The sequence below is a fragment of the Morchella sextelata genome (assembly GCF_020137385.1).
Source record: "Morchella sextelata strain SCLS chromosome Unknown scls_27, whole genome shotgun sequence".
Classification (NCBI taxonomy): domain Eukaryota; kingdom Fungi; phylum Ascomycota; class Pezizomycetes; order Pezizales; family Morchellaceae; genus Morchella; species Morchella sextelata.
Genome location: NW_025408642.1, coordinates 535,666 through 548,247, shown reverse-complemented (window position 1 = coordinate 548,247; position 12,582 = coordinate 535,666). Strand labels below are relative to the sequence as shown.

Genomic DNA, 12,582 nt, shown 5'->3' with positions numbered 1-12,582 from the left:
GACATTGTTTTTAATTTACAGGGAGTCAAACAGTCAGACTGTCAGGCCTGTTATCCGTCATCAAATAGAAGGAAGAAACCCATTCCCGGTGTTTTAGACATACATACATAGGCATACAGCGCACCCTCTGCCTTACTCTTTGTGCGCTTAGCTCTGGACCCCCTCCAAGCCGCCAGCCTCATACATACATAACACAGAAAATATTGTTAGCTATCAGCGAACCCGTTCCGATGGAGCTACTCCTGACTCCCGCTAGGACAACGTCCTTATCCTCAGCTACTTTCACTACCACCACTACCGCCATCACTCTTCTTTCTTCCTCTAACCTTCACCACCACAACTCACACTCCCACTGTCTTGTTCGATCGCTTTCGGCCTCAACTTCGGACGACGATATATTTCCATCTTCCGATACTGCAGTCGTACATGAAAAGATACATTCCTGGTATTCCCATCAAACATCGTCGTCGTCGTCGCCGAGCATGATGTCTGCCCCATTACCTTTGATTTCCTCCAGCCCTATGGTTATCCCTACGAAGGGCTCTTCGAGGTCTAGAGGAAATCACTACAAAAACAACAAACATACGGGTGTAGCACCGGCAGTTGCGGCCCTCCTGGCGGTAACGGCTATTCCTCCCCCAGGCTCAAGGAAACAGAGAGTTGCTCTGCGACAGCAACAACAGCAGCAGCGGCCTTCTCCGAACGTTTTCATTGAGCCTCCAACGCCTTCCGACGATATACCTTTGTCATTTGATGATGCCCTTGGAGAGTCTGTTTTCCTTGGTTTAGAATCCGTTGCTCTATCTCGTGATCCCTCAAGAGATTCAACTCGATCTTCATTATCTCTGCTCCTTGGTCCCCCGGATTATGACGATGATACTTCCTGTTCGCTTCAAAAGTCACCAAGCGACAGTCACCTGTCAGTTCGGTCCGATTCATCAGATTCCGTGCCTTCTCTTGAAGATGACGACCGGTCTACATTTTCGTGGAGCAGTTTTCAATCGTTGCCCCTCTCTCGAAAACGTCCCGCCGGTGATCCCCGGGCTCGAATCCTGGCATCGAATTCTGAGGAGTGTCACTTCGATCACCCGCTAATGTTCGATTCCGACGACGATACCGCAGAACCTGTGCTTGAACCAGAGTTAGGCTTCTTTTCCGAGGACGCTCTCAAACGGGTGACCCGCCGCCTTAATTTCAAGTCGAATCTGACTGCCTCGATTCGCGTCCTTAAATCGGCTGCCCGGAGTTTTTCATCTATTTCGGTCGCTGCACCCTTTACCCAGCCAGACGATTACCTTACCCGAAGTATCCTTTCTATATCACCTCAATTCACAGATGAGAAGCGACCGGCCCTGAGTCTTGATACCCCAACACCAGCGCTTCGCCGTTATCTAAACCCAACAAATGCTACCCCCGATTCCCCTTGCACTGGAGCGATCCAGATGCAAACCTACTCTTCATCGCAAAAGCCTAGCAAAGAGACACACAAGGATGCATCCGTTGCAAATTCCCGCGTATCCAACCCGGCCGCACGACCACGCGAGGTCAGGGAAAACGGTGATTTTCTCCGCGTTATTGTTTTGGAGATGAACATGCGTCGACGAGGCAAGCTGAGTGATACTGCGCATGGGAAGGCCAAAATCGCCCTCCCGCCACGTCAACCATACAAGTATAGGGTATTAGGAGATGCCAGACGTTGGGAGGCTTGGACATGCAGTTACGATGAATAATGCTATGCAAGAGATGGGGCGGGGCGCTTCCGAAACACTCCCAATTCTGGAATTCCGGTTCTAGGATACTGGATGCCGTCGGATTTAGGTCTCCGCCGATATTGGTGTGCTGTACAGTGAACATGATGCGATGTGCTAAATATTTCTTATTTCTTTTTAGGGGTGAACGAACCACAGGGTGGGTGTTCTTGGAGTCGTATTCTTGCTTTTTTCTTTCTTTTATTCTCGTAGGAGGCTGCTCTTCCAGATCTCGTGATTCAGATGTACGAATTGGGATAGTAAGTTTGTTGAACCATTCCTCATCATAGGTTGTTACATGTAGCGTTAGCATTTTTAGTTTCTTTTATTGTTACATAAATTTTTGTGGGTTTTTTTTGTGGGCGTTTCTTTTGTGTTCATAGTCTTCTGGTTTGGGTTTCGCGTACTTACATGTACAATTGCTTTTCTTTTGTTTCTATGACTGCAAGATACCTCATTTCATTGGTCCAGAGAATTGTTTGAGTTTTGCTGTATAGGACGGATGAAGATTTAGTTTCTAGATAATTTGTTCTAAGGTCAACGTGTGGTTTTTAGTTGGGTATTTAACTTCTTGTCTATCACTTCACCGTTGTGGCATCAGCTGGTATTGATGGCTTTGATTTGAATTTTGATGTCGGCTGGCTCGCGAAAGCCGTCGATATAAATCCTGTGCGTTGTAGGTATGAGGTGAAGGAATAAATATTGAACGAGGCCGAATCGTGCGGAGGCTACTCTCTTATAATCTGAGCAATATTCTTATTCCACTACTAGTAGTACCGCTTCATATTAACTGGGACACTTACACTCCGATCTTTCTAATATCAGGTGTGTTCTAACCGTGCATAGAATTCCCCTCCACCGTGCCGTGTAGGTGTGGGTGATGCGAACATGCGCCTTGATGGCATCAGATGACGGTATCCTGAATGATATTTCACATAGCAGACGCTCGCGTGTGTGAAATTTCCATTTTCGGGGGGTACCAATAATCCGCAATTTCATATTAAATTTGAAAATTTACGCTAATTACTACTAATGAATCTAGTATAAGTCAATCGCTATTAGCGCTCTAGCATTCCTCCATACTTCCATACACATGTATTTGTATCGCCAACCTAATGTCTTTTGCTATATGTAGTACTCTTGCAACCTGGTGGTGGTATTTTGACGCCCAGTCTTCTGACTGATTGCCACACTTCGTCCTGGACGCTGAGAGGCAGTTTCCTTCCCTTCAAACTCTGGTCTATCAACCACGTACCAACAACAAACTCGTCTCTGCTAAGTCTACCCTTCATACCGTGATCGACAAGGCCCCAGATATCTGCTAAATGATTCAACGGCAGTCTCGATCTAGTCCAAATATCCCTCGCTATCAAAGAATGCACGCAATCCGACAAGTCTTCAGTATAGTCTGGCGTTGACGACCACACATGTTGTAACTGAAAGCTATGTGGCTGGTGAGATTTTGTTTTCTGTAAACTGAATGAATAGGGTGAAGGGCCTTTCGATTTCGAATCACATGTGGTCAGGAGAAGTCCCTTATTTGCAGCCCACAGTCCCTCATAACGTTTTCGCTCTACATCGGTAATAAAATGCCTCCAACGCCGACGCTCCCCCTCCGAATGTTTATGTGGATGATGTTTTATAAGATTTGGCATCTTTATTTGGGGGCTAGCTTCAGCAGGTGACCTAGGCTTCCTCATTGTTTCCCTAAACCCTGTTTTGGGGGGTGAGGGAAGACTTTTTCGACGGCCACGGCGCGGTGCAGGTGGTGCAGGCGGCTTCCTCGGCGCGGGCGAATTCACGCGGGACGGAGCGAGTGACGCAGCTATAACAGAGTCCCCGGTCAAATGCTTTGATAATGGCAAAGGTTGGCGGCAGCTACCGCGGATGGGGGGAATGTGGGTTGCGGCGGACACCACGGCGAAGGATTTACCTCCTGCCATTTGGGGGGGGATATTTCCCAGTGAAAGGCGTCTCTTTGGTATGGGAGATATTGTTGAGTGCGATAGGGAGGGTTGCAATGAAACCGATGAGCGAGCAGTGTCGTACTTTGAGAAACCCGTTTTCACCGAATCAATAGACAACGCATCGGAGTTATCCTCAATTTTTAAAGTCTTGCCATTGGGTACCTTCAAACTATCATGTGCTCTTCTCGGGGGAGGCGGCCTTGGGGGTTGGGATTTTTTTGGGGGGGTTCGTGGAATTTTTCCCTTGGCAGCTAAAGTAGCTGCTAAAAGCGCATTCTTGTGGTCTGATAATCCAGATGTCTCGTGCATCTCAGATTGCTTCGAGTCAAGTAGAAAAGGCGAGGGTTCATGTGCCGTGATATGAGAGCTTGGACGGTTGTCAAAGTTTAAAGGAGTTGAAATTCCCTGGGCAGGTTTTGAACTTTGCTTGAGGATGGGACTGCCTCTGCTTGAGCTGTGTGTGGAGTTAGAAGATGAAAGCTGAGTGGCTATAATCGCAGCTGTCAATGATGGGTTTTCCGAAACCGGCCGGATAGGCTTTGGTGCACATATCGTAGCACCTTTTTCAAATAAATTTTTAAGAGAAGATATATCCTCTAGCGAAGTTGAATCAACGCCTTGAGAGCTTATATCTGGTAGTCTGCTGTGTTTCGGCGAGACATCTACTGATAGCGCCGGCGAGTATTCCTCTAGAGAAACACCATCCCGAAGTAAACGACTGCATGTGTTCACAGTGCCGGTTGCGGGCTTGTCGTCACCTTTGCCGACTGTTGTGCCGCCCTTAGCTATTCGAGTTCTAAATTCTGCGGCGGCGGCATCCCCAACAACCATTGACGAAGACTTCTGGAGTAAGGGGGTTTTTGAGACGGGGGGTCCGTATTGGTGCTCCTGCATTTTGTCTTTCAATTTTCTCTGTTGAATAGCTGGTAGACGTCCCTTATCACCGGTATCCACTTTTCCGATTGGTGAGCTTGCCGTGGAAATCTTATTGATCACACATCCCTTTTTTGTAGCGCTGCGATTGCTCGAATCCTCTGTCGGAGATGTAATGGTTGTTACGCTTTTATCAAAACTTAGGGTTGCGGCTCTTAACGCAACAGCACTCGGGTTAGAATTTGAAGAATGTTGGGTTTGAGAAGTCGGAGGGTTCAGATTCATGGCTCAAGCACTATGATATAGAATCAGAATGAATACGCTGTCGACAAAAATCGTGGAATTTAGGCTTCTCACCGAGTGTAGTGAAGTATTGAAAACCAAATTTAAGAGAAGCATGCAGGGGTAAATCGTGGTCACAGCAAATTACGTCGAGTACGCACAGCTATGATAATCAACAGCACGCAGATAGTGGTCGTAAAGTTGGTTGAGGCAGAGGTTGATAACTGCCAGATTGGTTGTTTGGCACGGCCACGACAGGGGGATAATTATATAATGGCATATATGTACTTGTAGGTATATACGTACATGTCTACATGTATGATGTGCCTGACTTATCGAATACAAGTACTTTATGCTATGTAGAGTAGAATTGAGAGCACAGTCGCAAGAACAAAATACCTACCGCATAAACCTGCCTTCCACTCAGCATATATTCAACAAAAGTCTGGGCACGTAGGATAGGGGAAAGGGGGAGAGTTTGGTATGTTACCGCATATACCGTACACTGTAGTCTTAAGTATATTTCCCTTTAGCAGAATGCAGAGTATAAAAATAGGTATGTAGGTTCAAGAAATTTATCGTCTGCAATACCCATTAAACAAGAGACTTCTTCAATAAGGGATTACGACGAGTTGTGTAAATGATACATTTTCAGAAACCTGTATCAATACTGGATCAAGACTTCACTATATACATGTAGTGCTCTCTCCATCATCACAAATGCCCACACAGGGCAACTATTAGGGGCTATCCTCTGACCTCTAGATCGCTGTTACTATTAAGCTGTGATCGTGATACATGTAGTTACGCTCGTTACCCCTCTAGTAAGGTTTAGGCTTCAACAAGCACAAAGATGTAAATACATGCACATGTACATATAGACGTGTACCAGGCCCTACATAATCAAACCCCAACTCTATCACATATATACAAGTAGCTCAAATCTCCAGAACCATTTTTTTTTCTTTTTAAATATATACAGCTTCAAATAATATGTCGGGTCCTGTAATTACATGTAGTTTGAAGCATTTGGATGAGATTTTGGTATCATAACGTAATACCTAATGGAGAATAGAGTTAAGACAAGCAACTGAAATAGATTACCCAGTACCATACCAATGCTCAAACTTGAGAATGCGGTTTCAAAACTTTATTTTGCGAAGTAGTATAATGAAGTCCAATGTACCATGTACGTATTAACAGAAATATTACTTAGACCAAAAGAGCGCTACGGTATACTTCTCATAAGTAACTATGTACATATACAGAAACATGGATAAAATGACTACCGCAGTCTTTGGCAATGCCGTACCACTGCGGTAACACTACCGTTTACTTCGTCAAAATACGAAGATAAAGCGGCATATTCTCACAATGCCGTACTGATGCGGTATCAGTTTTACCCCCATTTCTGATATTGTACTTACGTACATAGTAGAAGGGTGGTTTAAGATCCCTAGCCCTGCGGCGGCGCCAAAGGTCCCTAACCCTAACTAGAGTAGGCCAAACATGCAAGGTATAATCGTAAACTAACTACAGGCTGCATGTCAATCCACATACAAAGTTGGCTCGAAACTACATGACTACAGTTGCGGGTAGTTACCGCTTTTCTGGGTGGCAAATGGCATTTCCCAAAATTAATGGCCGTTACCGGAACTCAAAAGTCTACTACGGGTGACAACTGGAAAGATTCTCTCGTTTCAACACCTAAAAAATGGGCTGCTGGGTAGTTTTAGGAATAGTGGGGCGCAATTTATATGGCAAAAAGTTTGGAACCAGTTCCAGCTGTCACCCTCTATCCCTTGGACTGGTAAGACATGCAGATTCCCTGACTTCCTGATTAGGGTGTGGCAGAGTGACTTCGCCATTGAGGAAATGATCATTTTTACAGAGGCAAAGTCACTTAGCCACCGCATATACATAGTTCCCCGTGGGGAGTCAGGGAATCTGTATGTCTCACCAGTCCAAGGGATCACTGTGAAAACTGAAGAGTTATTAGTTGAGGAGTGTATGAAACAGGTTATGTATCTACTTATCAACTGGGTGGACCAAAAGGACTCATAAATTGCTATTACCGGGGGTCTTGAGGTGGACGTGCCTACTTAACCCTTACGCGTCCCTGCATTTATTGCTCACGTGGTTACGCGTTTGTCCACTTTAGCCGAGCCCGTATCATGGCTTCGATAACTACATGTATGACTCGACGTTTCCCTTAAGGACTTTCTTGCTGCTCCCTCCATCTTGCTTGACGCCTCCCCTCGAAGAATATAACGAAACATAGGATTCACATTACCAACGAATATTTCAAGCTGTTTGTATTATGTCTGATCTCGGTACCCTTCCAGATGCCCCACCCGTGGCTCGCGATATCGTAGAAGGCATCAGCGTAGAAGCCTTCGGCCCTAACAAAATCCTTACCGAGGCGGAACTTAACCGCGATTATCCCCTTAGGCCAAGGAACAAAAAACATACTCTTCCTTTTCACGAGTTACACACATATCTCTTTGATCCACTTCTTGCGAACAAGAAGAAAAGAACAGGCCCCAATCAAAGAGTATCAAAATTAAAGCCCCATGAAATCAGACGGAATATTATTGACCGGTTTATATCTCGCTGGAGGACTGAAGTTGGAAATGATATCTATCCCGCATTTAGGTTGATTTTATGCGATAAAGACAGAGATCGCAGTGTGTATGTTTTCCCTATCAAAGTAGAAATGGTCTCAGACTCACATTTCTCCTTCTGAGTTCAGATACCATCTTAAAGAAAAGACAATTGGCCATCTGTGGGTCAAGGTGATGAAAATTAATAAAGACAGCGATGACGGCTATGCTCTCTTAAATTGGAGGCAACCAGGCGCCTCGAAGAGTGCTGGTGACTTTGCTCTACGCTGCCATGGTACGTTCCACTGTAAGAATTAATAGTGAGAATTCTATTATATCATCTTCTTGAGTTTTTGATTTTCGAATCCGCTCCGAAATACATTCCTCCAATTTATTATTCAACTACTGCCCACTTTGATCTCTGGGACTGTGGGAGCTGTCAATTCCTACGCATTATTTACATAATCTGAGGAGATATCCAATCGAAATTTCAACACTAATGTCTGCCCCTGAACCTTAGAGGTGATTAAAAAACGCCCAATGAGAACCACCCCAGGCAACTTGACGATTGATCAAGTGAACGCAATGCTTGACAATCTTTCCCAAGCTACTAAAGAGTGAGCGTTCATCTACCATAATTCTCATGACAATTTATACAGACAATTAACCCGTCACCATATGTTCTTGTAGAGAGGATCAATTGCCGATTATGGTCGATTTCTATAACAACATGGATGCCGATGAACTGATGTGGATCATTAGAATTATCATGAGGCGTAAGTTACCGATAGCATGCTAGGCCCTTTCTGAGGATAATTCGATCATCCGTACTGACAACCATTACCTATAACTAAAGAGATGAAAGTTGGTGCTACGGAAAAAACCTTCTTCGAGTACCCACCTCTTTGATCAATTGTTGGAAACAAAACTTATTGCTAATACTTCGTAGTGCGTGGCATCCCGATGCGGATGCCCTATTCAATGTTTCATCATCTCTCAAGCGTGTCTGCTGGGAGTTGTATAATCCTGATTTCCGCATGGATTCCGATGTAACTCGATATCCCTTTGGTTTCCCTCGTTCTATAGTAATGGTATTGTAGGACAAATCTGTGACCCTTATGTCCTGTTTCCAACCTCAACTTGCACAGTTTCAGAAGCGTTCCATGGCCGAGGTTGTTAAAGCTATGCACCCAACAGCTGAAGATCCAACATTCTGGATAGAAGAAAAGCTCGATGGTGAGCGAATGCAAATGCATTATCAGAATGGAAAATTTATGTTTTGGAGCAGGAGGGGGAAGGAATACACAAGGCTTTATGGATCAGGTTGGGATGATGGAAGTTTGACAAGACACCTGGGGGGGGCATTTGACAAAGGAGTTAAAAGGTTTTATAACCCCCATTATATCTATACTGATGGTTTCTAACTTGTCATGACGCAGTATCATTTTAGACGGGGAAATGATTACATGGGACCCCAGAATGGATGTTATCGTTGCTTTTGGGACACTAAAAACGGCTGCATTGGAGGGGAATAGAAACCCATATGGGGATGGACCTAGGCCCTTATGTAAGGATTTTCTTCAGTCATTATTTATATCCTACAAGTGCTGATATGCTCCTATGGCAGTTCGGGTTTTTGATATACTTTACCTGAACGGACAATCATTGATTAATTATACACTGAGGGACAGGCGTAAGGCCCTGGAGAGAAGTATCAAGAGCGTACACAGAAGAATGGAGGTTCATCAGTATGTGGAAGCACAAGAGGGGAGAGAAATTGAAAAAATGTTGCGGCAAGTAATCGCCGAAGCAAGTGAAGGCCTAGTTATTAAGGTAGGTTTACTCGCACGAGTAGAGTATAGGCCCCCATATGTTCACCCAATAGTGTTTGAGAGTGAAACCCTCCTGGACTAAATGTATTAATCATCTAGAATCCGCGAAGCATATACCGCCTCAACGACCGAAACGATGATTGGATGAAGGTAAAACCAGACTACATGACAGAATTTGGCGAATCACTTGACCTTCTCATTCTTGGTGGCTATTGGGGAAGCGGGAAGCGCGGTGGTATCCTCTCATCGTATTTATGCGGTGTCCGCCTCGATGGAAATCATCTTCTTCCTGGCGAAAATCCCATGAAATTTTGGTCTTTCTGTAAAGTGGGTGGTGGTTTTACCGCAAATGAATACTCCCAAATTGCCCACATGACTGATTCCCAGTGGGTGCCTTGGGATCCCAAGAACCCGCCTAAAGAGTTTATGGAGCTCGCAGGAGGTGATCAAGCCTTCGAGCGCCCCGATGTGTGGATTCGCCCTGACAGGAGCTTTGTGGTTGAAGTCAAAGCTGCTAGTGTAGCACCGACTGACAAATTCAGGGTTGGCATGACTTTGAGGTTTCCAAGGTTCAAAAGACTAAGGGAGGACAAGGATTGGAAGAGTGCACTTAGCATATCGGGATTATTGAGGCTAAAGGATGAGGTCGAGAAGGGGGAGGAGGAGAAAGCCATGAATATGGAAAATAGGAGAAGACCGGGAAAACGGATAAAAAGAGAATTGAAGGTTCTTGGAGTATCCGAGACAGCCCACAGATTGGATCAAGTAATTGTGAGCAGGTCGAATCCGCTGTTTAAGGATTATTCTTTCTGTAAGTGCAAAACTACTGCGTTCCGCGGGGAAACTACTTCTGATAGAATTGTTACTAGATATCATGTCTGAGTCTACATCCCCTAAACAAAAGAAGAGCAAGGTTGAGTTGGAACAGCTTGTCAAATCCCATGGGGGCAGGATCTTCCAAACTGAAAACGCAGCTGAAAACACTTGGGTTATTGGGGACAGAAGTGAGATTCACCTTCAAAGTACTAAATAATTACCCCTAACCATTTTTAGACACTGTCAAGATTTCTGCATTGAAGAAGAAGGGGACCCATGATATCATACGGTCTTCGTGGATATTAGATTCAATCCACCAAGACGAAGCAGAACGAAGAGGTGGTAGAAGAGGAGGCTATGTTCTCCCACTAGAACCCCGATACATATTCTCTGCTGCTGGAGATATTGAACAGAAAAGCCAAAACGCGATCGACACATGGGGTGACAGTTACGCGAGAGATGTTGATGCTGGAGAATTGGGCCAGGTATTTTACACATGTCCCCTTTTATACATTTATGTATTTCTTGTCATTGACATAGCCAAACATTAGCTCCTCGATGGTATGTCAACTAATATTGAACATGTATTCATGGCCAAGTTCATTCAGACCCTTGATCATGATAACTTCCATAGCTTTGACGGTTTACCTGGATGGATCTTCAGAGAATTAGTCATTTATATAGACACCCTGAACTCGAAGGAGTTCAAAGCCAGGCATCCGACATTTGTCAACTCCGGTCCTCACGATATATATGCACACGTTCATGATCCTAGCATATCCAGCATCCTAGTGCAGTTTGCCGGAGGTAAAATATCTGAAGATATAAACGATCTAGATATCACCCATGTTGTTGTCAATACCGGCGATCTATCACGGTTACAGTCTATCAGAAGTTTAATTCAATCGTAATGTTATACCAAGCCTCTTTTAATACATTCATATTCTAACTTCATATGTATAGACGCCAAAGGATTCCAAGAATGGTGACAACAGAGTGGATTGAGGAAAGTTTGATATGTAAAGCGGTATTAAATGAGGAGAGGTTTGCGCCAGCTTCTCTATGATTTTCTGAGCATGAAATGTAACTCTACGGATTCATAATTTTTTTCTCTGGGTGCATCATTACCGTGCCATTTATTGATTGTGTTTTGATCAATGCGATGAGTTCCAGAATACCAACGATTAAATGAGCATCATCGAATATCACTCGAGATATAATCACTACAATAAAGAGTAAATTGGTTGATCGATTCATAGTTCATTCGTGTATGCAATGAAGAGTGAATGATTGATTGATTGATAATTGATTGATAATTCATTCAATGAGGAGTGGAGTCAGTAAGGTTTCTTACCAAGAGTTCATATAATCTGCGCAATAGGTATACGTACCTTGCCCCACAGACGATAAAAACCACTATTCGTCCTGGATTTCAGTATCGTTCTAAAGAAATCTCCATGTTGCTCAGTATGTACATACCGTAGGCGGGAACTTTGTCTACGGCCTACAGATGTAATACAGGGAATCGATAAGGATGTCTTCACATCACAGTCTCGAAAATGATTCCAGCTTCATTATTTTGTAAGGGAACTATGTAAATCAATACATATGTAGGTACGTAAGGTTTCAAGGTCTTAGTTATTAACTCCCATGAGAAATCTACATCTAGGGGTAGGTACATTCGGCAAACGTAGTGTTTTTGCGAATGGTTAAGACCAATAAGAATTAGTATTTGTTGGGCAATTTCGCAGGTTTATTGGTTGCTACATACTTATAAATTCGCTAAAACTATCGATGGGCATGAGACAAAACCTGGCGAGACTTTGAATCAGATAAGACGAGACCATGCAAAGTTAAATATGTAAGATCTCGAGAGCATTTTATAAAAGTCTCGGGGCTTTCTTTGTCAGGAAAAATTATTCATTTCTGCTCAATCCCTCAACTAATAGCCCAACCCTCACTATCAAGAGATTTCTGTGATCACAAAGTCTCGAGACTTTGGCAAGACTAACCCCTATGTATTGGCAAACATGAACCCTACTATCGCAAGGCGAGACAAGACTATGCTTTAGTCTCGTCTCGTCTTGTATTGTGCCATCACTAGGGCCCAAAACCCTGCGCCCGCCAAAGTTCAAGGCCATGTGAACCGCTATGTACTACCAACCCCACTCAATTCTATATGGGTGGCGATCCAGGGAAACTTAATTGTATATATGATGTTTTCAACTCTTAATCATCCCAAGGCTTCGGCCGAGTGTTTGAATTTTTTGCTATTCGGGGGCAGGTTTTTGCAAAGACCTCAGAATCCAATACTCAGCTTGTGGGCACTATTTTGAGACCCCCATTGTTGCTGTTGGGGTTTTGATAACAACATCGGTTATCCAGTATTGATTGAGGCAATGCCTCCCACTCCTCTTGCCGGCAATGAAAGCTCATCTTCGTGATGAGGTCTTCTCTGTCT

General features: G+C 44.1%; 3 protein-coding genes across 3 annotated transcripts; 2 read left to right on the top strand and 1 right to left on the bottom strand.

The window, feature by feature from the left end:
* Positions 1-230: 230 nt before the first annotated feature.
* H6S33_008700 (uncharacterized protein) lies at positions 231-1,730 on the top strand (the record flags this gene model as incomplete). Its single annotated transcript, XM_044840044.1, has 1 exon — positions 231-1,730. The coding sequence occupies one exon, from the start codon at positions 231-233 to the stop codon at positions 1,728-1,730; it is 1,500 nt and encodes a 499-aa protein (XP_044687814.1).
* Positions 1,731-2,860: 1,130 nt separating this feature from the next.
* H6S33_008699 (uncharacterized protein) lies at positions 2,861-4,609 on the bottom strand (the record flags this gene model as incomplete). Its single annotated transcript, XM_044840043.1, has 1 exon — positions 2,861-4,609. The coding sequence occupies one exon, from the start codon at positions 4,607-4,609 to the stop codon at positions 2,861-2,863; it is 1,749 nt and encodes a 582-aa protein (XP_044687813.1).
* A 2,581-nt stretch (positions 4,610-7,190) lies between these two features.
* Positions 7,191-11,187, top strand: H6S33_008698 (uncharacterized protein; the record flags this gene model as incomplete). The annotated part of the gene is made up of 14 exons (XM_044840042.1): positions 7,191-7,561; positions 7,623-7,768; positions 7,994-8,090; positions 8,164-8,249; positions 8,330-8,366; positions 8,423-8,522; positions 8,574-8,857; positions 8,913-9,040; positions 9,101-9,306; positions 9,405-10,116; positions 10,175-10,309; positions 10,359-10,606; positions 10,673-11,028; positions 11,085-11,187. 14 exons carry the CDS (start codon positions 7,191-7,193, stop codon positions 11,185-11,187), a joined length of 3,009 nt encoding a protein of 1,002 aa, XP_044687812.1.
* Between the last annotated feature and the right edge of the window lie 1,395 nt (positions 11,188-12,582).